Raw genomic sequence first — 27,990 nt, 5'->3', positions numbered from 1 at the left:
AGCGAAACGGGCGGGCTCATGAGGGAGGCGGGACTTCCGCTGACCCCTCCCCTCCCGCGCATCGCTGCTACTTGTCTTTCCGGAAACGCCGGTCCTCGGCCCGTAGCGCCGCCGCCGCAGCCATGGGGGGCAAGAACAAGCAGCGGACCAAGGGCAATGTGCGGGTAGGTGAGCGCTGCGGCCTTCCTGTCCTGCTCCCCTCTGTGGGGCCGTCTTGCCCAGCCTCGGTGGGCGGACGGGCGGGTGGCGGAGCGCGGCTTCGCGGTTCGTGGCCTCCGCCGCTGGTGGGCAGTTGAAGCCGCCCTACTCCGTCCGTTCCCTTCGTAGGGGCCGCGGGACGGCTCCTTGCTGGACTGGGGTTTGTGTGGCCTGGGTGAAACTTGACCGAGGTGCCGGTGAGGGGTGTTTTTGGGTACCTCTGACCCAGCCCACCGTCTACTGAAGGGATACCGTAGGGCACGTCACTGGCGCTGAGGTTTCATGCACAGGAAAAGTATCTTACTACTGTGGGTAGTGTGTCCGTGTGTCTTGTGTGTCAGAGGGGAATTAGGAAAGTAGGGTGAACCTCAGCAAGTTGTCATTAGCCCAAAACAAAGCTAGTGACCATTATGAATTAAAAAGTATTTGGTGTGTATTAGGGTAGGAAGGTTCTACAGAGCGATCTGGGTAGACTGGACCAGTGGACTGAAGGCAACCCTCTGAGGTCCAGCAAGACTGAGTGCTGGGTCCTGTGCTTTGGCCACAATAACCCATGCAGTACTACAGACTTAGGGCAGCGTGGCTGGCAGGCTGTGTGAAGGAAAAGAATGTGGGGGTATTGGTCATCAGCCTGCTGAACATGCACCAGCAGTGTGCTGAGGTGGCCAAGAGGGCCAACTACATCCTGGTTTGTGTCAGAAATAATGCCGCCAGCAGTACCAGGGAGATGGTCATCCCCTGTATTCCAGGCTGCACTGGAGTATTCAGTTTTGCACCCCTCACTATGAGAAAGGTGTTGAGGCCTTTGCCTGAAGTCCAAAGAAGGACAGCAAAGCAGGTAAAGGATCTGGAGCACAAGTCTTATGGGAAGTGGCTGAGGAAACAGTAATTCATTCTGGAGACCTCATTGCTCTCTACAGCTGCCTGAAAAGAGGTTGTAGCAGAGTGGGGGTCAGCCTCTTCTTTCAGGTGACAGTGATGAGAGGTAATGATATCATTTTGTTCTGGGGAGGTTTAGGTTGGATATTAAGAACAATTTCAGAAAGAGTGGTGAAGCACTGGCACAGGATGCCCAGGCGGGTGGTGGAGTCACTGTCCCTGGAGATGGTCAAGAATCATGTGAATGTGAAAGAGGTGGTTAGTGGGGGTAGGCTGACGGTTGGACTGGATGACCTTAGTGGTCTTTTCCAATCTTAATGATTCTATTGTTGGATTCTATGATACAATATTACAGATAACTTTAAAGCATCCCTCAGTTTCAGTACAGTCTGTTCAGAAGAGCATTCTTGAAATAAATGTTAGGCCATAGCATGAGCAGTGTGTTAACTGGGGCCAAGCATAAATGCTCAACTCCAACAGCTCACTGCAGTCTGATGGGACAGTGTTACATTGTCTTATATATGTATCCTTTCGATTCATTCTTCTAAATTGTTCTTGACCCTTTACTTTGTTGCTGGTAGGGTTCCTTGGTGGGTGTCTAAGTTTTCCTCCTAACCCCCTGGGCGTGTCGCAGGAGCAGTGTTGGTTCATAGACAATAATGTGAGAAGAACTTGGAAAAGCAGCAGTGAAGAAAGAGAAATATTTTCTTAATAAATTGTTAACTTATGAAATGAATTCTCTATTAAACTTTTTTTTTTTGTACTTGTAAAAATAATATAAATTTCCATCAGTGTTCATGGATTATAGACATAATAAGGAAATGGAATGTTGAAAATAAAGAGGAAAATAATTTGCTAGGTCAGATTTCAATGTTTAAATTGTGGGTGTCCCTTTAGGCTTTGTTTTAAATAGAAGGTTAATTATAAATCGTATCGTTATTTTGAATGCCTGATGCATGCAAAATTAAATAAGTGATCGATGTGTATAGCTGACTGATGTCTCTGTCCTTTGCTAGCCTTCTAGCAGTGGCCGGGCTGCAGAGCTCCTCGCCAAAGAACGTGGAACAGTGCCTGGGTTTATTGGCTTTGGAACATCGCAGAGTGATCTAGGTTATGTTCCTGCAGTTCAGGGTGCAGAGGAAATAGACAGCCTCGTGGATGCTGATTTTCGAATGGTCTTGCGAAAACTCTCTAAAAGGGATATCATAACAAAATTAAAAGTAAGTGTATACTTTCTACCCAATAAAAAAATTTATATTGGAAGAGCTGTCCTGACTTTCTGAGGGTTTGGAGAGGAATCTATCAAGGTATCTGGTTGTATGTTCATACCAGTATATTTATTAAAGCTGCAGTACAGAAGATAATTTGAAAGACTTTTAAGGCTGCCCATCAGACAGTGCTGACAGAGCATTCGTAAAATTAACTCTATGGATGCTGAACTTGAAGAAATAAATTAATTTTTGAAAGAGAGTTGCAGTATCTAGTAGAAGCTAGTAAACTGGAAAATGTGGCTATGTGTCAGTTCTTAAATCATGCTGATATCTTTTTTTTTAGGCTATGCAAGAGTTTGGTGCGATGTGCAAAGAAAGAGAAGCAGAAGTTGTTAAAGGTGTTCTTCCTTACTGGCCAAGAATTTATTGTAAAATCTCACTAGTAAGTACAAAACTATATAGATTAGAAATTTCCCTGAATGTTTCCTGTAAAAACACATAAGGTGGTCTTATTTTTTGTTGGAATTGTTGGCTTATTCTAGGAAAAAGAAAATGAGGGAAAGTAGCGTTCTTTGTTAATGAGATGTTTCTGTATTGGCAGTGGGGTAACCTTCAACTGTTGATGCCTGGGCTCTTTCTGCTGTTTGGACCTTGTCGTTCTTTAATTGTGATACCTCCATCTGGAATGGCTACTATTGAAAACGTGATATTGATCAAAATGAATCATTAGAATCCATTAAAATCATCCCTGATGTTTCTTTTAGAAGCCAAGAGCATAGAAAATCGTGATGTAAATTGATATACAAATAAACATATATACACAGAGAAACTGCAAATAAGTGCACAATTTTACAGACTTACGGTAGTTTCAATTCACAGTGTCTTCAAGACTTTGTTTTTCTTTCCTCCTGTCTTTCTGTTAAGTGTTTGTATAAAATAGAGATATGACTGTAGTTATGTCTGGGAAAGTTTATGGTTCTAGATGTGTAATATATCAGGAATATGTTGGTGTGAACTTAGGACTCTTCTTTATTTAGGAGTATTTGAATATTCAAATCTACATAGCTTGATTCATTGCAAAAAATGGCTGAACTGAGAGAAACAAAAGCAGCTTTTGTGTGTGTGTGTGTGTGTGTGTGATTTCTTTTGCTTTGAAATGCTTGGCATCAGAAATATACTTCTTTTCACTTCAACAGGATCACGATCGCCGTGTTCGAGAAGCAACTCAGCAATCTTTTGAGCAGCTGATTCTTAAAGTGAAAAAACACTTGGCGCCTTACTTAAAAAGTATCATGGGATACTGGCTAATTGCACAATGTGACACTTACTCCCCTGCTGCTTCTGCTGCAAAAGAAGCTTTTGAAAAAGCTTTTCCTTCAAGCAAACAACCCGAAGCCTTAGCGTTCTGTAAAGATGAAATTCTTAATGTGAGTTGGTATTTCTTTAAGACTTCGTGTGTATGTATCAACTTCTATTAAAAGTTCAAAACTCATCCTGTCTCCACCTATTCATCGTTAAATTTCAGTAAGATAAATTTGTTTTTCACCTGAAGCTGTGCTCCTACTAATGTGAAGAAAAGGCTGATACAAAGATAGCTCTTGTTTTTTCACATGTTGTTGCAATGGAACCATACAACCAGAAGAATTAATAAGATGAATGTTACTGCATGCATTTCTCTGTAGTGATGCTCAATCATCAAATAATGTTGCTGACAGTTAGAATAATGATGCAGATTAGCTGCAATAGTGGATGATTAAAGAATGCTGAACACTGTTTCAGAATGCCCCCAACAAGTGGTATTGCTACCAAGTTTAATATTATTCTGCTATTCATATTTGAAACTGAATTTAAGAAGATAAAGTTTGCATTGCTGGCCATTGAATGCCAACTTAACCATTTTGTTTTGCCTCAGTTTATCATCTTTTTTTGCGAGAAACATGTCAGTGTAGGACTGCAGCTTGAGTATTAGAAAGCCTGGATTCAACAACAGCCATTGGGGGTCAGTAAAACTGTTCTTGCTCACTAGCATGTCTGTAATATATTTAGGAAACTCAGCTCAGGGATTCGCAAGTTTTACTGTAGAGCTGTTTCTGAATAGTATGTAAGCTATACTATTCACATTAGTATTATACTCTTGTGTGTATGTATGTGCATAGATATATTGTTATTATTTTTTTTCTCCCTAGGTTCTTCAAGATCATCTTCTGAAAGAAACACCTGACACGCTCAGTGATCCTCAGTATGCTAACCTAAATAGGTTTAACTCTTGGTCTATGTTGAGTTTTACTCTTCTTGCTGAGGTAGTGGATCTAGCTCTGTTAAAGAGAGAGAATAGTTATGTGACTCTAGATCCCAGCAACTTTCCTTGGGGTTTGTGAAAGTATTTATACTTATCAGTTGCCTAATTCCTGTTTCAGATCTTTTAAAGTCGTATTTACAAATAGCTGTGGAAGATGGGATGACTTGAAACTCTAGTACTTAATAGAATAATTTGGTAGCACTGGAGCATATGGAAAGCCTGCTGATTAATTTAGGGTTCACTTTAATTTTGTGTTCTTTTGTTTTTCTGAGAACTGTACCAGAGGAAGAAAGAGAAGCCAAATTTTTCCGGATTTTGACCTGTTCCTTGTTAGCTTTAAAAAAGTTGCTTAGCATGCTGCCAAAGAAAGAGGTGCATTCATTGGAGGAAAAATTAATGTCGCTTCTGTCTCAAAACAAATTTTGGAAATATGGTAAACACAGCACACCACAGGTAATTTTATTTTAATTGTTTTGGTGAGTTTTCATTCAAGACAATGCATTGGATTTAAGCAGATATGAATTTCTTGTGTCCTTCAAGAATGAACTCTATTTTTTGTTGGATTATGTTTGAAACAGTTCTAGACTTCTAGACCATAAATGAATAATATTGTTCTAAATTTCGCCTAACAGGAGATGTATTAGGAAGTGAAATGTAATGTTAGTAAAATGCATGTTATCAAGGACCAAATTATTTTAAAATATTAAAAGTTATTTTAATAATATTTAAACCTTTGCTGTTGTACCAAAATATGGAGCCTGCCTGTTGTCTTTAAAAGTAATGTTATATAACTATGTGTTGCCATTTGCCTAATGATTTTGTTCTTCTGTGGTCCGTCAGGTTCGTTCAGCTTTCTTTGAGCTGGCTTCTGCTTTTTGCCAGTACTTGCCTGAGCTGGTGAAAGCTGAAGCACCAAGAGTTTGTCCCGCTGTTCTTCTCAATATTGATGACAGTGATGCAGTGGTGTGTCCTGCTCTTTGGGAAGCTGTCCTTCATGCTATTGCCACTATTGAGGTAACATAATAGACCTAAGGGGCAGATGTTTTACTGGAATGTTGCATTTAATTTTTTACCAGGTACCAGAATTATTTGTGTGGAATAAAGAACAGCTTATCTGAGTTTTCTTCTTAATTAATAACATGAACTTATCAATGCTTCACGCTCCTTCCTGCTCCTTAATGTATCAGTGTAACTTGCAAATCTGTTGTATCCAGAGGGGTAGTTTTATAAGTTTAATTAAGTTAAGTTGAATCTGTTGGATTAAAAATAGATAGAACGTTTTTTCTTGGTTGAAGAAGGTTACAAAAATGACCTTCAGTACTTTTTTGCTTTCTTTGTTTTCTCTTCTGACTTAATTCTTAGTTCCAAACTTTTTAAATTATTTTTTAGAATGAAATATCAGATTCACTGAATTAAAGAGCAGGACTAGCAGTGCTTCCCATAAACATACATGGTACACGTTAAACAGCTTTGTTGTAGATATCTTGAATGACGATAGGTCAGAGGATGAAAATCTTTAAGGTGTGAGAAGAAAGTGCTGAGGTATTTTGTAATCATCAGAAGGTTTTTTTTTCAGGAAGTTTTGAAGTTAGTGATGCTTCTGAAGTTAGGATTTTGAAATCGATGTTTGTTCTTAATGATAAGAAAAGAATTAAATAAGGAAGCAGTTATGCTAATAATTTTTTATGAAAAATTCTTAAGTGCAGCATCGTTAAAGAAAAGTGTTTAACTGCAGTTTTATCACAATTACTTGTAAAAATTCACAGCTAAAATAATGATTTCTAAAAATAGGGGAAATCAATTTAAATTTTACAGTGAATTGCTTCAGCTACAACTTAACCAGATAGATTAAATGTCTATCTAAGGAGTTCCTCCAAAGTAACACCTTCTCTTTTAGTTTACATTAAGTGTATTTATTTCCCTAGGACTGTTGGAGTCATGTAAATGCCAGAAAAGGAGTTCTACCAAAACTGTGGACAGTACTTCGAGAAGGTGGACGAGGGCTAGCTACTGTTATATACCCAAATATTTTGCCATTCATTAGCAAGATACCTCCTGGCATCACAGAACCAAAGCTGGAATATTTCAGAACTTTTTTCAGCTCAGTGATTCAAGGGTATGAACCAGAAACTGCACTTATTTGTTATCAGTCTCTTATATTTGGAAACAGGACTAATCTTTAAGTATTTAAACATAGGTAACTATATCTCTTGGCTTGAGGATATTTAAATATGCATGTATCATTCATTTTCGGGGGGAGAAACCACTTTCTTTGCTATTGTATCTGAAAATAACATTTTCAGATTACTTTTGCATATGTAAAGTCAAAGTGCTGAAGTCAGTCCTTTGCAGCTGTTTCTATCCTGTTGAACCTCCTGTGTGATTTTTGTTACATATTCTTTGCCAAAAACATCTTTCTTTGTCAAAGGTTTTGTGTTTATTCCATGATAAGTTTTGAAAGGAAAAATGGGAAATGAATTTCAAGTTGAATTACTTCAGAGACATCAGGTTCTTCTTGCCAGTGAAAAGGTCTCACTTTATTATAGAGATTACTGAGGGTTAGTGTTGTGGTTGTGAAACCTACTATGTGCAGGACGTTTAATTCTTGTTATATTGATTTTAAAGGATTTGAACTGCTACCGTATTTTTTCCTTTAAAATGTCAATAGCAGCTGTCTGTCAAATGTAATTTACATACTTTGTATGCATTATATACTCAAAATATATATATTTTTCTGAAAGACTAAAATTATTTAAACCAAACGTATTTAAACTAAAATGAGTTCTTGACTGATGGCGAGGTGATCATTAGCAGAGTTCTTTGAGAAAGTAGTACTGTACAGTAATTTTGTGTGGTCTTTAAATGGTGATTTAAGCATCAAGGTCACTCTGAATCAAACTTGTGGTGAAACCTTCTTTCGATGGCTTTTTGTGTATTTTTTTCATTTTTTTTCCTTGTAGTGATTAGTTCCTTTCTTTTTGTATTATAACATAAGCTACAGGCTTAAAATAATAATAGCATCTCATAGAATAGTAAAATCATGGAATCACCTCCAAGACTGTCCAGTCCAACCATCCACTAGCCAGCAGTATTTTCCCACTAATCCATGTCCCTTAGTACAACAGCTAAATGTTTCATGAGCACCTAAACCTGTTTAGTGTGTACAGAAAACTGTAGGTGAGCTTTTGTGACCTTTTACAAGTAGCTGAAACAGTAAATTGTATTCTTGATTGGAGAAGTTTCCTCAATTTACATAGTTGTTTGGTGTTTTTTTTCCCTTTCTATTTAATATTGAAACAAGATGAAAAAGATATGTTAATATAATTTGTATTACATGCCTAGTTTTATTGTTTTGACTCTTTGAGCATTTCCTCTTGAATTCGTTTCTGTCTAACAACTAAATGGGTTTTGTCTGGATAAAAGCAACATAATCAGGGTTACATTGAAGTATTACACTTTCTCTGAAGCTTAGACAACTGACTGTTCCTACTTCCACCTCCCACTGTTACCTTTCAACAGGTTGTCAAATGAGCGGGCACTAGCCAGTCCTTCAGAGAGTTCAGCAATTATAACTACTTTTATGGAATGTCTGCGCTTTGCCATACTACAGAAAATAGATGAAGATGAACAAAGACAAATACATCAGATGTTAATATATGACCAGGTATTAAAACTACCTACTGTTCTTTCACATGCATGTAATAGTTCAAAGCTAAAGCCATCAACTTCTGTCAGGATTTATTTCTCTGTTCAAAATCTCACTAGATTTTATGGTGAAAAATAATGTTATTAAAGTTGTTCAATATTTCCCTTGGTATAAATTCAGTCTTAATAGTTTTGAGGTTTTTGGTCTTGGTTTCCAGAATGTTTTTCAAAATGATAGAATTTCCTGGTATTAGGAACAATGAAAAGCTTTTCTAGTTGGATCAATTTATTTTTATTTTTTGCTTTATAGCTAATTCCTCTAACTGATGCTGTACTTCAGGAGCCCAGGTTACAAAATGGACCATTATTTTATCAACTAGCAGAAACAATAAGCTCCTGGGAAGCGAAAGCTGAAGTCTCTAGTGATGATAATACAAATGAAGTTTTCCAGAAACTATTGTCAAATTTTTGGGACCGTCTTTTAAAAATGTGTATACTTCATGTTGATAAGTTGGAGGCTGATGAGAAGACATTGTTTGCCATATCTGATATGCTGGAATTTCTTCAAAATCCAAAGACTGCTACGAAACTAAACAATAGAAAATCCCTAAAAGTAAAATTTTCAGATGAGGATGAATCTGAAAGGAACACGGAGAATGGAAAGATCACAGAAGTGAGGAATAATAGTGGCTCTGAAATACAAGCTGACCTGCAGCATAGTTCAATTCTAAGGAAAGAACCTTTAGAAAATTTAGTCTGCCACCTTTCTGAGCTGAGTATTGTATATGTCAATGAACAGAAATCAGAGCAGCATTTGAAATTCCTTTCTGCCCTCCTCAACTCTTTTTCATCTAACAGAGTTTTTCAAGTACTTCTAGAGCCGGGAAGCAATGCAAGTTGTCCTCCAGCTGAATCTCAAGAAGACATAAAAGTTCATAATGAAAATCCATCTGTACAATTTCTCTATATGAATTTAATAACTTGGCTTAAAGAAGACTGGAGGAAAGACATGCATTTTCTGGTTGATATTTTGTACAGTGTGCTTAACTGTTGCAACAGTAATGATGAAAGGAAAGTCATTCTTGATGATTTAATGAAGGTATGTCTTGAGTATTTTCTTAATAGATTTTGCTGAAGTTACTATTTTTTATGCTATGTGGGTATTAAATCTCTTTATTTTGCAGATGTAGAGTGAGTTATATTCTGTGTGAGCTTGTTCAACCAAACAGAAGTAGATTTAGAAAAGGTAGACGTTACAGTGTTGGAGTTATATTTTAATATAAATATATGTAAAAATAATTGTTTACATATATATTTACATATATAGATAAAAGTAACATCAGAGAAGTTCTCTATTCTTCATCTTCATACAGTGTGCTTTTATGCTTAGTCATGGGAGGCCTTTCTTTTAATTACACGCCTTTATTGGTCTAGATGCTAGAGAGAGAGTTGGGAGGCAAAATAACTGATAAATAACTTTGTTACTTTGAAACTTAGCAACTTGTGCTTATCACTTGCAGAAAATCAAATTTTACAACTAACAGAAAAAGATATTAAATACTTCCAATTCAGTAAATACTTTCTGTTAAATTTTCTGGAATTTTGTTTTTCTTCTAGATGGACCTGAAATGGATTGTTTTTCTCCAGATAATTGAGAAGGTACTTCTTTAGACTTTTTTTTTTGTTATTTTGCTTAGTTTTTAATGTTTCTCTAGTTTTATCTTTGAGATTTAGATGTATTAAACCCCTTTTTCTTACTACTTTTTTTTTTTTTTTTTCAAACTAATGGTAAAGTAATGCAGCAATACTTTCAAAGTGTTTGTTTTAACCCCATTTAGAACTAGGGTTAGTCTTAGAAATGAACAGAAAAATCCCACACGTGTGCACACAAAACATCCATGCATCTTTGTCCCTTCTATTTTTGATCAACTTGCCCTTTGAGCCAGAAGATTCCTGATTCGTTTCTGGGCATCTCTTCAAAACTAGAGAAAATGGAGCTGGGTGTTAGACTGATAATTTTGGGATTATCACCAATACTTGTGTTATCTTTCTCTGTTTATTATCATAGAGTTCATATTTGCTTCAAAAATAGGTATGTAAGTTGCTGTATTGTTTTTGAAGACTATGAAATAGTGATGGATTAGGGATCTAGACAGCATGCTGTGAAATGATTATCACCCATAAATTGTGTGCACAAGAAAAAGGTAGTATCCCATTATTTCTGCACAAGGATATTGAAAAATTGGTATGCAAGTGAATGCATGGGATGAAATATGGAGTGTATTACAAATTTTTTTGACAATAACTTGCATCATTTGACTGATTATCTACTGGGTTTACAATAGTACATTTCCTTACAGATACTATGTATTTTTTTTTTTTTGAAGCTTTTATCCCATTATTATTTACAATGCTTTTCTGATTGTGACCTGTCATCTGTTTTTAGAGAAATTCAGATGCTGTAAATAAATTTTATTTCAGCCAAAAGGTTTAGTTACCAGAAAGTTAGCTCTTTTTTTACCCCGATTTAGGCATTCTCTGGCCTCTGTAGTTGGAGAAGAGAAAAAAAGGAGAGCTCTTAGAAGGTGTCTTGCTTCACCTTGAAGTAGAAGTCTAATCTAGCAGTAAATTGCTGTCTTGTCTTTAGCCAAAAAGGAAACTAAGGGAATGATCACAGACATATTTACCTAGAGACTTATTGTTTCTGACCCAGTAGGATTCCTGCTTGTGTAGGTTTGATTTGTGGTTTCTGGGGACTGCATATTAATCTTATACTTCATAATAGAAGTTAGTAGCTTCAAAAGATTATAAGAGTTATTTTCTTTTTGTCACTCAGGCATGCTCTAGCACAACAAAACTCTCGTTAATCTCTGGGTGGCTGAAAGGAGATATGCTTGGAGAAAGACTTGTCATGCTGGCAGATGATCTGTGTCACCTGGGTTTAAAACCAATAGCAACCTCACCAGAATCATCCTCTTCAGAAAAATGGACCGTCCTGAGCTTGGTGTTGTCACAACACATTAAAAATGGTAAACATATTTCATCTTTGGAGTTTGTGAATTGTAAATACTGCACTTAAACTTGGTTTTTGTTACCAGAATTCTGGAAGTTTCGGTGTAGAGGAGCATCAGAACTCCTTCCTCTCTCCAGACAGAAACTTCAACCAACTTGATTCGTTATGGTTCATGGTGTCCTGGGGCTGATTTCTCAGTGACTTGGCTGTTTATCAACTTGTAGAACTTGAATATAATGCTAAGCTCAAGGCATTCATTTATTGTTGGGTGATTTGTGACGTCTTTTACTGCATGTTGGATGAAGTCTAAGAGACCTTCAGGGTTCTTCTCGACTTACTTGTGTAAGTCAGAGTAGAGTATATGACTTTCAAAAAGATTTTTGATGTGTTCTCTCTTCTGAATTTCTCAAGGTAAACTGGATGAAGTAAAAGGAAAGGCTTTTCATGGCTCGGTAAACTATTAAGTGATAGGAGTTAAAGGGAAATAAGGATGAATTGTGAAAGGGTGGTAATTATTTCTGATACGTTATTCAGATTAATCGTAACTAAAATGCAGGGATTTGTAGCAGTATGTTATGATACTGAATGATTAACTGACAAAAATAAAACTGAAATTTGTGACTAATAAATATAAAAAGTATGTCCAGGGAGAAATTAACTGTGGCTTTCTCTCTTCAGTGAACTGTTAAAATTCAGAATCAGTTTTTAGGAACTGTTGTCAGAAAAACTGAGGACCAATGAATATCATTGTTAGCGCTAGGATGTCAATATCTTGATTATGGTCTGTAGTTTTGGTCACTTCAGTATTCTTGTTCACTTAAATGTTTTTTTTGTTTGTTTGCTTGTTGTTTTTTTTTTTTTTAAAAAAAGCTACAATAAAATCAGAAAATATCCAAAGAATTTGTTAGACAAAAGTGATGGTTTCTGTTTAGAATCAAAAGAATGAGAACTCTTCAGCTTACGAAGGAAGTTTACAAAGGGGTTTGTTTTTGATAAAGAGCCATAAACTCTGTAATTCATATGAAAAAATGCAAATAGGAAGGATCTTCTCATTGTTTTTTTAAAAGAGAAGAACCCAATGTTTCTATGTTTAAAGCCTGAGGAAAGACATAGGCATGCTGCTTCATACAGTTGATAATTAGTGGAACTCAATGCAACAGTATGCTGTGGAGTTTGAGTATAAATGGAAGTAGCCTACATAGATTCAGCCAGAAAGGGAGTGATATTCATAGGAGATAGATCGGCTGGGTTAATTATATCCAATGTCCATGTGGAATCTCTGGCTCACAATGGGTTGCCAGAAATTAGGAAGTCAGAGAAGGGTTAAAGGTATCACCCTGCATTTGCTCTGTTCGTATGTCTTTTACCTAAGCTGGTTTAGATAAAGATATTTGATTATAGGGATACTTGGCTACCTGATCCAAGATGGTTGTTGAAGAAGGATAAGAGTTTAGGTATCCATAAGACTGCAACTACTTTGCAGTTGATTTTTGCATGCCGTATTATAAATAAAAAGCATGTAGGTACATATTATGTCTTTGAGATATCGTTTGTTAACTTATCAAAGCTCGTTGTTCTTTTCCTGTTCCTAACAGAATCTTTGATTGGTGAAACTTACGTCAAAAGGATTATTGATAAACTTCAAGCAGCACTGTCTAAAGCTAAGGATCTTTCAGAAGCTGGAAATACTGAACCATCTGTATCTTTTATCTGTGATGTAGCCTCAAGCTTTTTCAGTTCAGTTAAAGGGTGTTTACTGATGCCATCCTCAGAAGACTTGCTGCTTACCATCTTCCAACTGTGTGCTCAGAGGCAGGATGCCACACATTTAACAGGTGATCTGAAGGAAGAAGTGTTTCTCACCATGTCTGGTTTTGTACTGTTATTTTTTTGTCAGTCATTTTACTTATCTCTTAGATCTTGTTGTGAGATGGATTATCAGCTAGGGGGTGAAAATAATCGCTCTTAATCTCAGACAAAATATTACTTATGTATAAAAGTTAACTTTAAAATTGTTCTGCAGCCAGAAATTTACATATTTGCCCATGACAGTGATCATGTGTAATAATGTAGAAAAAAGAATTCTCTACTTGCTCTAGCACCATTAGTCACGTGATCATTGCTCTAAGATGCAGCTTTTTATTTTTTATTTTATTTTTTTACAATAGATTTGCTTGCAAGCAAGTTAAAGCACACTTGGATATCTGGTGTAAATTCGCTCGTCCGTCATCTTCGGAATATGCAGAATCAGAGCACCTTTTTGCATAAATCTGCACTATGGATCAAGAATCAAATTCAGTCTTCCTCTTTAGATGTCAAAAGGTAATTGTGATGCGCATGTCCATGTCATAGTATGTTGTTCCCTAAAACAAATGAAGATCAAACCTATACAATTCCATATTTACTTGGCATCTGCATTATTTAGAGTTTTTTAAACCTGTCAGACGTGGGAACTATGGCTTAAAAGCATAATTAAAACATAGCATGTAAATAGCATTCTCTATTTTATAAAACAAGATTTTGCTTGATAGTGCCAAACTTGTTTGCAGCATTTTTTTGTTTTTCTCAGCTTTCAGGTTTTGATCTCTGCAGTTAGTGACTTATTGTCTACACTTCTGGAAGCTGACAGACAGTCTGGATGTCTTGTGGGAGCTTATATTGAGCACGTTATGCCAAACAGAACTGAATGGGAAAAATTACGTGAGTCTCTTTCTGCTGAGGTATGAAAATAATTGATTTTCACATTATAGTTAACCTTACCTGTCTCCAATTGCATGACATTTCAGGTGTGATTATACATAGCAGCATGTGTCCTGTGGTTCTTTTTGGCCTCTATCTCTGTTGGACAAAATCTGTATGGTTATGGCCCCATCAGTACTGCTGGAGACAAGCAAAATCTGTGAAATTATACTTTTTGGCATGAAATGTTGGCAACTTACTTTGCAACTCTGAAATTTTGTCTGTCAGAATATATCTCCTGAAGATATTCTATAAGTAAACTAATCTATAAGATTATTTTTTGTGTAACACTAATATCTGCAGGGTAACTTGATGTGCTGATTGTAAACAAAATGCTGGCATGACTAGATCGAGAGAGAGCAATAATTTTTTGTCCAACTACTAATCTTCAGTAACCCTACTATTTTTTTTTTTTAAGCTGTATAGCATTCTAAATGTATGTGTTTATTTCAGAGGCAATAATGCAGGCTCAAGTAACTGCTGTGGATTTATTTGTTATGTACACAAGGGGGTGATCCTCAATATTATGCTCTTGGTATAAACTTGTATCTTCTGTGGTTATTTTTTAATCGTTGTGAATTTTTAACATTAAATAGATCATCTTCTGTATATCATTTTTAGATCTCAATCATTTGTTCATAAACTTTTTATGCACGTATTACAGTGGATGCACAAACCTCTTTTGGAAGGAAGGCTGAGTATGAATTGTGAACATTTGGGATCATGTGTTAAGCTATGTGGCACAACTAAACTTCCAGGACATCTGTGTACTTCAGCCTTATTAAGTAAAATGGTGCTACTTGTACTGGAAAATGATATGGTGAAGGGAAATGAGGATGCTGAAAGAAAGAAAATTGACAATATAAGTAAGTTACAGTGGTAAAATTTAAAGGAGTTTGATTTTGTAGTAGTTCTGATTGTCAATTCAGGTTGATTTAGAATTGAATAATGAAAGTTTAGCACATGAGTATCAGAAATATATATGCATATAGTTTTGCTTCAGGTCTCCTTTTTAAGTATGAGTGTGTACTTACACTTTTAGGGCCTTTTGCTTTATATACATGCTATCTCAACAGGACTTTGATTTTAGGGAAGTTTGAATTTACAGTGAATCTCAAAGTTGTTCCTCGCCAAAGCGTGTATGGTGCATTGGGGTGAGTGGATAACAGTAGCTGTATCCATGCCATCAAATAAAAGCCTTTAGCATTTAGATGCACCTTTTCTGAATTCTACTGGATGAAATTTAATTTCTTTTGGTTTATAAAAATGTAAGATCAGAGACAGCATAGTCAGATTAACAATTCTACCTCTAGATGTCCCACTGTGAAGAAAAGTGTAATTGTTCAGTGTAGGTCTTTGTAAACCAATTAGAGGGAAAAAAAAAAAAAACAAAAAACAAAAAACCAAGCACATGCTAGCTATCTATTTAGTTTTTGTTTGTTTGTGCTCTGGATTTAGATCTTGTTTGCCTTGTCTGCAGAAATGTATATTAAAAAAATGTTACGAAGAGGGTGTAAACTTCTTGTGCTTCATTTCCTTTAAAACTTTTTGTACATCTATAGTGGTTTATTCTTCCTTTTTCTTCTTTTGTGTTTTATGCTGTAATGTCAAATAACCCAGTTTGTGCTCTGAAATATCTGAGATTGTGTATAACTGTTGTTGTCTTAATGCATTACAAATACATTAAAACAACCCAACAACTATAACAAAAACCAGACTTCTTACCTATCCATTGAATATACTCAGCAGTTGGTTTTGTTGTTGAATTAGTTGCAGAACTGTTGTATTCATTACAATGGATTGAAGAATTGGAGAATCCTCCTTATCTGCTTCTGGAATATCTACATATGTTAGAAGAAATGCACATCACATATGAGAAGTTCAGTGCACTCAGTAATACAACTAACCTTCAGCAAACAATATTTGATAGGTATGTAAGAACAAGTAAAACCTCAACCACAGTACAGCCCTTAGCTCTGTCTTTATACTTTGCAGTGTGTAGAGTATTGACTGTTAAGCACTTCTGTTAAATGCTATAGTTTTTCCTTATGTATATTGTTTCATATTTCATCCAAACGCTTGTGTGGTGAACTGTTTATGTTATGTGTATATTAACTAGGATCTATTTTCTTCTTTTGAAGATCAGAGGAACACGGAAGACTCTGGTCCTTAACCATGGCCAAAGTGATTCATGGAGAAGACGCTGTATCCTATGAGATGAAAAAGCTTTTTAAGACGAGCGAAGGGTATCTAAATACTGTTGCCTGTCATCTCTTAAACAAAATAGACATTGCAAATATTGCTGATGTTAAATGATACTGATTCTGATGATCAACATCTGAAGACTGAAAATTTGGTTGTATATATATGTGAAATGCAAAAATGAAATGTTGTATAGTGTGTGGGATTAGTTACGTTGCAGGCTGTTAAGTGGCCTCTAGATCAATATGAAGCAGTTATCATTTTGTTTACTAGTTAAAGTTTTGAGTTTATTTTTGAATTTCTGCTTGTTTGAATAGGTTTCTGCCATTAACAGAGGGCAGATTGCATACACTTCAGTGCCTATCACCCTTTTTAATTGAGGAAGAGAAGAGAGAACTTGTTTTTCACTGCGTGGCCAAACTTATGACATGTCCACAGACAGAGCTCTCCAGTACTGATGGTCAGTATGGTTTTCTACCTCAGCATACTTCATTATAATTTAAGAACATTATTTTGTAATAATGTTTGCTTTTATGTGAATTAACTATAATCATATCAATTTTACTAGAAATGAACGTGTCTACAGTTTGCGTATTTCTTCTAGACTGTTTGGCATTGTGGTTTTCTGTCTTTATAAGGAAGTGCATCTATACATGCCCGGTCTAAAATTAGAACTTAAAAATTAACAATATCAGTCAAAAGAATTTTGATACAGCCTTCTTGTTTGGTCTGTCTGATTTGAACACATTTGCAAACACTGGAATTTTCAATTCATCATTTCAGCTTTTTATAGCATGCAAAATATTTCTGTTGTTTACTGTTAGTGTTGTGACTGGTTTTAGTGAGAATTCCTTTGAAGTTCATAATTAGTTTTTTGAGCAGTTCATATAGTGAATGCTACGTCATGTGCTGAGTAAGAACTGCTGTACATGCACATCTCTAACAGCTTTTGAAAAATTACTTAATGAGGTAATTGATGTGTTATAATTGCTTTGAATATCCTGTAGAAAGAATAAGACTGAAAACTTTTTTTACAGAAATCTTCAGAAATACACAAAATCCTTCTACGTATTTGAATTACGTGTGATCTTAAGAACAAACAAACAAACAAACCAAAAACCCTTCTATTCTGTCTTGATACTTTTTTTTTCATGATTTCTTGCACATCGTCTTATTAACTTGTCTATATATAAAAAAAATAAAAATAAAAAATGAAGGTTTATTTCTATGGTTTCTTTTTTAACAGAACCACACTTAAATTGAAAAAAAATCTCTATGGCCATTTTAAACTGTTGGCATCTGTCCCTTGGTAGCATTCTCATGTTTTTGGATGAGATCTTTCAAATGAATGTCCTTTAATTAAGGAAATCTTCAATGTTAGTTTCGTGTAGCAATTGAAGATAATGTTTCTACTGTTACAGTTTTTATAATGCTTGCTCTTTAGGCTTAGTTTGTTGTGAATCTTACAGGAGTTTTTTGGTTATTGGTTTGAGCGTTTAGCTTATAGTACTTCTAATTTAATAATGGCACCTACAGATTAAGTGTTAAAAGAAAATAGCTGCTGTCCAAGCTCTGTTATGATATTGGGTCCAATCTATGCTTGTTCTAATGTTTATCTTACCTTGATAATTAATGCCTCCTGAGACATAATATTTTTGTTGTATCGTAGGAGCTTTTGGGTGTCTCTCCATTTTGAATTCCTGCTTGAAAGACAAAAGTTTTGGTTGTGATCACCTCTTACCCGGAGTACTAAAAATCATAATATCTTGGAAAAATGATAATGAGGACAGCTTCCTCTTTAGCTGGTGGGTGCAACTTTGAGATATTTTCACTGTTTTTTTTTTTCCCAATTTCTAAAGAGTTTAAAAATATGGGGTGGTTGTGAACTCAAACAAGACCAAGAAAATAATAACTTAATGCTGTCATCCACCATTTTAGTACTATATTTTTAAGTTTCTGTTGAATTGCATCTTGCAGTTTAAGATTGCTTTGTGAAGTATCTAATAAGTCATACTGAAAGGAATTACCTGAAGGTAAGCATATGTAAGAAAGTCAACCTGACAGTAATTCTGTCTTGTAAGCAAAGCTGGAAAACTAGGAGGACTTTCAAGTTGTTTTCAAAGCATACAGAACTGAACAGTTTTGCAGGTGTAGCTGAAGATTCAGTTCAAAACTGTGATTGCTTAAGGTAGGAGAAAGACACTTAAGTTAGGTATCAAAGTTTTCTAAAGTTCTGGACCTGACATTGTAATTTGGAAAGCTAAACTTCTAGCAGAGAGTTAAAATGTGCCAGTATTTGTTTGAATAGTGAGAAAAATCCAGGCAACACCTTTTGTAAATAACTTACAATATTGGGACTATTGAGGGCTTATATTTTAAGTAAGTTATTAATTAAAAAAGAAAACTATTTTTCTTGCTCTTATTTTGTTAAAATTACTAAATTTTGCAGTTTAAAGTTTTAGGAATCTGTTAAAATAACATACAAATGACAAGTACCTCTGATCTTCCATTTTGTACCAGTTGACTGACTTGTTTTGAATTGGTAGTTAATGTAGGATTCTCATTTTGAAAGACAAAGTGTTTAAAGCATGTAGGGTAGTAGCCTGGAACAAAACTAATGTGCCCTAAGTTGGGAAAACAAAGGCAATTAAACTAATACTTTCAGTTACAACATGACAATACGTAAGCTTTAGTTGTATTTTTATTTCAGCAATCTGAAAGAAACAAGTGCTCAATTGCTTGGTTTCAACATAGAGATGATCCGCTACCTTCCCTTATTGCTGAGGTATTCTACAGCTCCTTTGGCTGATAATGAATGGGACTTTATCATGTGCTCCATGCTGGCTTGGTTGGAGGTAATATCAAAGAGACTATTACTAATCATTACGTTGCAGTTTATAATGCAATCCTCTTAATACTCTTGGAACAAAACAGGCTAATTTAGGCTGGGGATGGGGAGCAAGGAGGGAGGAATTTCAAAATTAGACTGGGAAACAGCTATATTTTTATAGATTTTTTTTTTTCCTGCAATTTGGAAATGTAGGCATGGTCTGGGTACAGTTTTATGTTTGGAAAAGTGAGATGATTTCACATTGCATTTGTGGCTCATTTGGCTGCACAAGTGCAGTGGAAAAGCTACAGATGCATACATTTCTTTTTGAATCCACTTGGTGGCAGTTTTAGACTATCATTGTAAAGAAGGTCATGTAAGAGAAGTAGTCTAGAATTATAAACATTGGTGAGACTTAGAATTTCATTTCAGCATGTCTTATTGAAAATGTAATCTGTATTTTAAACTTTTAAAATAGTTATAATATAGTCTTTGCAATTGAGTCTTTGAAATAGTACTTTGGGCTATAGGGAAGGAATGTAAAACATCTGCTTTAAACCAAATATTATTATGAAATCTTCCTCTTATTTTTTATTTTTTTTTTTCTTCCAGACAACATCTGAAAACCATTCACTCTATCATGTCCCACTTGTGCAGATTTTTGCCTGTGTCAGTTGTGACCTGGCATCTGCTCTCAGTGCTTACTTTGAACCTGCAGCTTCTAAGACTATTGAAAACCTTCCTGCGAATTTGGTCAGTGAATGGAAAGAATTCTTTTCTGAAGGAATTCACAATTTGCTGCTACCTCTGTTTGTGAAAGTCACAGGTGGGTATATGGCAGCTGGCAAGGAGGCCATTGGCAGTATGTAATCAGGCTATTCTGAAGTAGAACTTGATTGGCCACATTTTTTGGTTCATAGGAATATGATGTTAACACAATATTATGTTTATAAAAGTAAAATGGTATTTTTCAACATATGCTAGTTAATAAAGTAATTGTATTCCATTGGTTTTAAGGTAGACTCTTTTAATTGTAGCCTGAATTGTTACTAGTTATGCTTGTTTATCATAGTATCCATACACTGTGCATCACAGTTTACCTGTTTCCTTTTTGTATAGGAGAAACAAAAACTGCAGCTGAAGGCTCTTTTCAGAACTCCGTATTAATGTCTTTGGGTGAAGCTCTAACTTACATCTCGAAGGATCAGTTGTTAAACCATAAGCTACCAGCAAAGTTTGTTGCAGGCCAGAAAACAAATCTTCCAGATAATCTACAGACTCTGTTAAATACATTATCTCCACTGCTGCTTTTCCGGGCTAGATCTGTTCAGGTTTCAGTCTACCACATGTTGTATAAGTAAGATCAACAAAAGTCTCACTCTCTTCACTTCCTTCCCCCTTATTTATTGATTTTTAAAATATGCTCTAGAAAAGGCACTTAAATGTTTAGCAAAGTGATATGCCACTATGGAGAAAAAAAATGCTTAACCGGACAACTTGTGTTCTAGATTAGAACACATGATGTAAAGCCACGAATGCTAAATTTAATTGTCAAAATGAACTAAATAGATACAGAGAAGTTTTACTGCAATACATGAAAATACAATTTTATTTTCTATAAATATGTATTGTTGTAACTGTAAAGTTATTTATTTTTAGCACTTGTTTTAATACTCTTAAAATCCTGAAATGTAAACTGCAACATTCCAGGTTTGATTTGGTAACCACAGCATCATTAAATAGTCTGACCTTCTTATTTTCACTAATTTAGATAAGAAAATGAAGAAAGTAAAGAAAAACGTGTTGTGTTCTTGTGAACTTATTTGATATCTCTAATACAAAAAGAGTGAACGTAGAATTTAAAGATTGCTATGTGCCTTTGACTGCTCAAAATGCAGGCAGCAAAGCAGCTGACTGGAGCATAAGAAGCTACCATAATACTGAGGCATTAAGTTGTAAGAGCTTTGTTCTGAGATGGAGATGTTTCCTTTAGTATGAATTTAGGTGTTTGGGAGGTTTGGAGAACTAAGCAAGGCTTACGTGCTCTTTGGCTATTGCCATTCAGGAACCAATTTGGATGACATGACTTATAGATTTCATGATGTTATTAAAAAGTAATTGCTTGATTTTACTCATTGTCAATAATATTGGCATTGATAATTAGAAAGCTATGCATTGGATACATTAAAAATAAATAAAAATTAAATCTCATTTCTTTTCCGTCTTTCTATAGGTTAATGCCTGAGTTGCCTAAATTTGATGATGAAGATCTCAAGTCCTATGGTGATGAAGAGGAGGAATTAGCATTGTATGTATTTTTTCCTCATGTTTCTTTCTTTTTTAATATTTTTTTCCCTGTTGTTATTTGTTAAAGAGTTGAGAATTGCAGCACAGTAGTTGTCTTTCAGAAGCTATTAAGGGAAAAAATGACATTCTTATGACAATAAGAGGTATGAATATTGAAAATCTACAATATAGTTGATTACATCTGTATCTTTACTAAAACTGGAAACAATATTTGTAATTGTTTTCTGAATCCAGTTACTAAAGTAATTAGACTATCTATGTTCTACTGTAAAATCTCAAAAGATGTTTAAACTGCATTGCTGTATTGAGAATATTTCTAGCTGCACCAATAGCTTCAACTTCCTCAATTATTCCTTTTATCCACATAATAAATTAAAGATGTCCAAAATTGGAGACGTTTTATATAGATTGAATCTGAAAAAGTCAACAATTAGAATAGGGAATAGGATAATCATTTTTACTTATTTACCACAGTTCAATGATTAATAATGTGTTTTAAAACAGAGCTGCACAGGGTGTTATAATCTGTTGCCAAAACCCAACCCATCATATTGATTGCTCCATTGTTGGTGTGACTTGACTAAAGAAAAAACTTAAGCATTCCATGGTGGAGTTTAAATCAGCTCAGCCATATACCAAACTCATCCTATCAGAATGTGGAAAGAATTCAGTTTATATCCTTCTTCTGAGAAGGAGAGAGACCAACTATTATTTACAGGAGAAAGAAATATTAAGATGTAGCTGTGGTGTGTGAATCTGAAAATAAGTTTTTCTGTAGTGAAAGACCCCTTCTGTGTTCTACATACATTGCTTTATTTAAAGGATGCTGGGAAAGTTGTGAATATAAATTCAGATAATGCTCTGCTAAAGTTTCCAGTTTACTATGCCAGATAACATTTTTCCATAGATCACCTCCAGCAGCTCTTATGTCTGTCCTTGCCACCCAAGAGCTCTTGCTAGAAAACATCCTAGAATGCATTCCAGTTGGAGAGTTTGCAGTTATTCAGCCCTTGAGCGATGAGTTCTGCCTTGTTCTAGGATATCTTCTCACTTGGAAGTTGACATTAACTTTCTTCAAAGCGGCTTCTTCTCAGGTATATGCTCAGTTTTTTTTTCTTTTTTTTTTTAATAGTTTGTTTACTTGATTTGGGTATTGAGATTATATTTGGCCTCTTTCTTTTAATTGTATATTGTCCTACTTCCTTTGGACATACTGGGACTCTGTTCCAAAAGCATCAGTAGATGTCTGTCGAGGATGGCAATATTAGAGTAATAAATTTTAAAATTCATAAATGTTTTTTTTTTTTTGCTGGTTTTAAACAAGCTTGTGACATTTTATGATCTTCAAGTCATTCAAAAGGTTACTAAGAACTAGATCACTCTTCTAAACACTCATTCTGAATGTCAGAATAACTTTTCCTCCATATAGAAGCTTATATGTATTATTTGCAGAGTAAGCTTTTTATTCTCAACTTCGTTTTTGTTGTTTTTCTTATTTTTGTTGTTGTTTGTTCCTTTGTTCAAACATCACCAGCTGCGAGTTCTCTATTCACAATACCTTAGAAGAACTAAAAGCTTGAACAAACTGCTTTATCACTTGTTCAGGCTTATGCCTGAAAACCCTGTCCTTTCTGGGCTGACTTCAGAAGTTCCAAATAAGGATACAAAAACTTTCTTTACTGAAGAGCTTCATTTAGATGTCAAAGGTTAGTAAAAATTATATTTGTGTATTTGAGAGAGGTTTTAATACCTTTCAGGCTTAAAAATAATAATAAAAAAATAATAAATAAAATATATGTATTTAATTTTTTTTCCCAATAATTCCGCATTTGAAGCTCAAAGGAAGCTGAAATATTTAACAGAAAAATAATTGAAACAAAACTGGAAAATGATACTTAGCAGCGATGTATTTTTTCTCTATGCACACATATTCCAAAATATGAAAATATGTGATATGGGATTTCTTCATTGTTTCTATTTTTTTTTAATGCTAAATTGATTTTTTTTTCTCTATTTGAATATGTAAAAACAAGAATGGATTTTAATATATATTTTAAAATATTTAAAATTTTTGAAACATTAAATCATTAGTCTTGCTTTTACCATTGCGTTTAGAAGAATCTTGGTTATTGTAAGTTACCACTTCTTCTAGCTGAGAAACATGGAACAGAGAAATGGTTTTGAAAGTTGCTTCATTAAAAATGTTTTTTTCAATGTACCTGTATAGTTGTTGATACATCTATTGATGTACCTACAAAGATACTGAGATATCATTTCTTAGTCTTGTGCTTGAACATCACTGTATGTTGCAAAGCTGTTTATCTGGATGACAGAAAAGCAGAAATAAGGTAGTTTGGGGAATTAACAACAGAACATTTTTTGAGAGAAAGATTTCCCTCATCACAGAATCACAGCATGACTTGGTTTGGAAGGGACCTCAAGTATCATCAAGTCCCAGTCCCCCTGCCACAGGCAGGCTTGTCAGACTCTAGATCAAGTACTGCATCATCTCTTTGTACACTTCTGTAGAGCACTGCAAACTTCCAGTGTACCTCAAATATCACTCCAAAGTAAGCAGTTTGTAATTTCCAGAATGTAAAATTATTCTTGATTTTTGGATTTTGAATATTCTACCTACTGTTCATCTTCTAAAATCAGAAGATGATTTTCTAGCCATTAAGCGTTACTCCAAGAGACAAAGAAACAAGACAGATGGAGAAGGGTGTATTCAAACAAGCAGTTATATTAAGAAATAGAGAACTAAACAGAATTTCAGTTTCCGCACTTATATTGATATCATGTTGTTTTGCTTTTTTTTGTTTGTTTGTTTTCTACATGGTGTAGAAGAACCAACACTTGCAAATAATATATTAGGGTATTTTAATGTCCTTTCTTTTCTCTCACAGGGGCGGGAGCCCTGTCATCCCAGATCCCGCATTTGGCTTGTTCTGTGTATCATATAACACTGAAAGACTTGCCAGCCATGGTTAGGCTTTGGTGGAATAGCTGTGAGAAACGTGTCTTCAATGTTGTGGATAAATTTACAAGCAAGTATGTCAGCAGCGTGCTTTCTTCCCAGGAAATATCTTCTGTTCAGACTAGCACACAGCTATTTAATGGCATGACGGTTAGTAAGACTTGTTGTTCCTTTTTTTTATTTTGCTTTTTGTAGAACATGAAAGAAACACTGTTTCTTAACCATTACAGTATTTTACATGATTGCATTTTAATATTCTACATGGTTGATGAGAACATAATTTAGCTTGCTATTGATATGTGTCTGTTTATGAGTATTGTTTTGAATGAGTTCAAAAAGAATGGGTTTTATGAACATTGGAAAAGTAGAAGAGGTAAATGGAAGATTTTGCTATTAGTATACTACTTTTTGATTCATTAAAAAAATATAATCAGCCATTAGATTGAAAAATGGCTGTTAATTTCTTAGATTGCCAAGATATGAGTGAATTTATTCTCTTTTGAGAAAAATGTTTTCCTAGTGTAAGAAAATTATTTAATGTTTGTAGTACTTACAGGTCTTATATTTTAAAAAGGCTAGAGAAGGATGTGTGTGTCTGATTGTAGAGATTTTTAATGTTTGCATTTTTTTTCATAGGTAAAAGCTCGGTCTGCTGCACGGGAAGTCATTGCTACCTATTCAGTTGATGATATATTTATTGAACTAATAATACAGCTTCCATCAAATTACCCACTGGGGTCTATAACAGTTGAGAGTGGAAAGAGAGTTGGTGTGGCTGTTCAGCAATGGCGCAACTGGATGCTGCAGTTAAGCACGTATCTTACACATCAGGTGAGTTTAGAGAAAGCCTCTAGTTTTGAAAGCATACGACAATATTCCTCGTAATATACAACTTAGATTTATATAATGCATCTCTTCAGATCACAAACTTCTTTATGGAATTTGTTTCTCTTACCATCTGCTTTTCTCCAGATGTTAAAACAAAGAGGGAGGTAAAATTATCTGCGTAGTTAGTCCTGAAAAATCCATAGCCAAAATTGAGAATTATAAGATCTCATAAGGCATGGGCCAGTAGTCACAGCATGTGGCATTGCCATCTCAAATATAGTTTGAAAAAGAATATATACCTGAGATTGGTGATTGCTGAAGTTGCATCATCTGAGTTTAGAAGAAAGGATTTTTTTTTTTGAGAGGCTTGTTTGCAATTCTAAAGATTAAACTAATACGTATAGTTCATATGTTGGTTTTGTAAATTACTTAACTACACGTTGCCAATAACTTGATTTTTAGAGTCTTCAGGTTTCATTTCCTTTATGTACTTAAGTATAACAGTAAGAATATTCTGAAGGAATTCTGTAATAGTAGTAACTTTTTCTTCTGTTAGAATGGAAGTATTATGGAAGGCCTATCTCTGTGGAAAAATAATGTGGATAAACGTTTTGAGGGCATCGAAGATTGCATGATCTGTTTTTCAGTCATTCATGGTTCCAACTATTCTCTGCCCAAAAAAGCTTGCAGAACATGCAAGAAAAAGTTTCATTCAGCTTGCTTGGTAAGTACCTACACTAAATCCTTCTAAATAGGTAAAGTATCCTTTAATAGTTTGAGGAAGGTAGTTCAACTGCAGTGACATCAATTCTCCTTTGTTTTGTTGGAATATCTGGGATTAAGTGAATTCAAAATAATTTGCATGAATTCTATGCTAAGATGCACTGAGAGAGGAATTCTACTCTGAAGAGTTTTTGTATTTACTAGAATGTAAGCCATTACATCTGGCTTGGGTGTAGCAAGAAAATCTTGATGTTAGCAGCTTGGATAAGGGAGAAGAAAAAGTTAAAAATTAATTTACACAGCATGCTCCTCATCTGACCTGCTAATCTGGATAATTAACTATATCCAAATGTCATAGGTATTTTTGTATGGTTATTGAGTATGCTGGAGCATATTGACACCTGTATTGCCATACAAGAGAGGAATTCCTGCTGCTTTGAAAACACAACTTTTGGCTAAAATTAGACTGGACAGGAATTACTTTGTGCACGTTTGGTTTTTGTATGTCTTTAGAATAAAACTTCTGCACATGCAGTGTATGTGTATACACATACACAGATGTATGTATGTAAGGGGAAAGGGCTTTTTAACTGTTTTTTAAGTAAAATGAATGTTTTGATTTCTTCATTCACTAGTAATGCTTATTACTAGTGACAAAACAACGCTCTTGATACTTAGCTTGCATTCATCTATTAAGCTGTCATATTTCTTTTTCAGTACAAATGGTTCACGTCCAGCAACAAATCCACCTGTCCACTTTGTCGAGAGACATTTTTCTGAAATAAAACAGTCTGTCTTCTTTCTGTGAGCTAAGTAATACACGAAGAAGAGGCAATAAACTGTGTGTTGAAAGAAGCAAACTACTTGGAAATAATTTCTATTACTTAAAAATCTTGACTGTTGGGATATGACACATATTTACCTCTGGACTGTTTTTTTGTAAGAGATTGAAGAGTCTTCTTTGATATAAAGAAATATATAAGAATAATTTATTTTGATTTGTATATTTTTAAGGTATTAAGATATGTTAAAAATTCCTAAGTGATGTAGAGTTATGTCTGAAAATTGGTGTTTAAGCCACAGCATAGTTGATTAAAACCTCTTATTTTCAGTGTCATGGTGGCATGCACTTAAGGCCAGATCATGCCTATTAATATAACAGGTGAATTTAGAGTTGATGGCATAAAGACTTGATTTTTTGATTATAGTATATGTGGGTTCACAATAGTTCCTCTTATGGGAAAGGTAAAACAAAAAATAAAAATAAAAAAAAAGCTGCAGTTAAACATTGAGGCATGGACTTAGGGCGATAACCTTCTGTTTAAAGTGTAAAATTTAAACATAGCATGCTCTAAATTAACATTTATAAATTGAGCATTCATCTTTGTCTTATATTCTGAAAAAACCTCAGCCAACCAGCACTCATGAAAACCCTGAAGTTTAAGGTAGTACAAAGGGCACTGTCATTCCTGCATGACAATGAGAAACACTGCCCATTTATTGCAGACTGGTTTTTAAGAAGACGTGCACACCAATCAATTCTTCTATTGTCATTATTTCAGTTAATGTCTTTGTTAGCTGAGGCATAAACTATGACTGAATTTACCATGTCATTCCAGTCATAAAGTCTCATAATAATAAGGGCTCTAAATGAACATGATAGATGTATCAGAATTTAACATCGTTTTCATTCCAATAACCTTTTTTCATGTTGTTGTTTTTTTTAATAGCAGTAGCATACTAATATACTCCAACTTGGATGGTGTTGTTCCATGGCAGATTCCTTGGAAAACTCAATAAAATAAGAGGAATGAATGAATGTTGTTAGTCTGTGTAATTTCTGGATTGCTTTCTCTTCCTCCTTGTGTTAAACTTCCAGAAATTAATATATAATTTTTCTGATAGTTTCTGGCATACTCAATTGGCTGTATCTCAACAGCTGGTTGCTTTAGGTGCTCTGTTCACTCAACGTTGGTCCCTTTTGAGATGACAACATTAGAAGTAATTTTTAACTGTTAAAGTCTTTAGCAGATACCACTGTGCTTTCAGAAGAGAATTTTTTTTTAAATTTTTCTTTTTGAAAGAAGGGGAATCATTCACAAGTGGTATTGAAAAGGCCTAACTGGAAACACAGTCTAA

At 34.9% G+C, this 27,990-nt stretch overlaps 1 protein-coding gene across 1 annotated transcript; it reads left to right on the top strand.

Moving 5' to 3' along the window:
* The first annotated feature begins 10 nt into the window (after positions 1 to 10).
* Positions 11 to 27,670, top strand: LTN1 (listerin E3 ubiquitin protein ligase 1). Its single transcript, XM_010722488.4, has 30 exons — positions 11 to 164; positions 2,094 to 2,297; positions 2,632 to 2,730; positions 3,485 to 3,715; positions 4,475 to 4,527; positions 4,860 to 5,040; positions 5,428 to 5,601; positions 6,513 to 6,703; positions 8,107 to 8,251; positions 8,543 to 9,331; positions 9,850 to 9,891; positions 11,069 to 11,261; positions 12,841 to 13,080; positions 13,414 to 13,567; positions 13,815 to 13,965; positions 14,649 to 14,850; positions 15,755 to 15,914; positions 16,126 to 16,230; positions 16,504 to 16,646; positions 17,856 to 17,991; positions 18,897 to 19,041; positions 19,629 to 19,842; positions 20,136 to 20,373; positions 21,250 to 21,324; positions 22,231 to 22,417; positions 22,858 to 23,029; positions 24,230 to 24,450; positions 24,937 to 25,131; positions 25,685 to 25,852; positions 26,569 to 27,670. The coding sequence occupies exons 1-30, from the start codon at positions 123 to 125 to the stop codon at positions 26,629 to 26,631; spliced, it is 5,313 nt and encodes a 1,770-aa protein (XP_010720790.2). The 5' UTR covers positions 11 to 122; the 3' UTR covers positions 26,632 to 27,670.
* Positions 27,671 to 27,990: the final 320 nt, after the last annotated feature.

The sequence above is a fragment of the Meleagris gallopavo genome, chromosome 1 (genome assembly GCF_905368555.1).
Source record: "Meleagris gallopavo chromosome 1, MGAL_WU_HG_1.1, whole genome shotgun sequence".
In the NCBI taxonomy this organism is placed as follows: Eukaryota; Metazoa; Chordata; class Aves; order Galliformes; family Phasianidae; genus Meleagris; species Meleagris gallopavo.
The sequence above is the reverse complement of the archived record's forward strand: the minus strand, read 5'-3'. Positions and strand labels throughout refer to the sequence as shown.

What these genes read in the sequence shown, in the direction of transcription:
- LTN1 (XM_010722488.4), top strand. Translation starts at nt 123, where the DNA reads ATGGGGGGCAAGAACAAGCAGCGGACCAAGGGCAATGTGCGG. An exon ending in AGATGTTAATATATGACCAG is followed by an intron (nt 8,252 to 8,542) that starts GTATTAAAACTA and finishes TTTGCTTTATAG; the next exon opens with CTAATTCCTCTAACTGATGC. An exon ending in AGAGCTCTCCAGTACTGATG is followed by an intron (nt 16,647 to 17,855) that starts GTCAGTATGGTT and finishes GTTGTATCGTAG; the next exon opens with GAGCTTTTGGGTGTCTCTCC.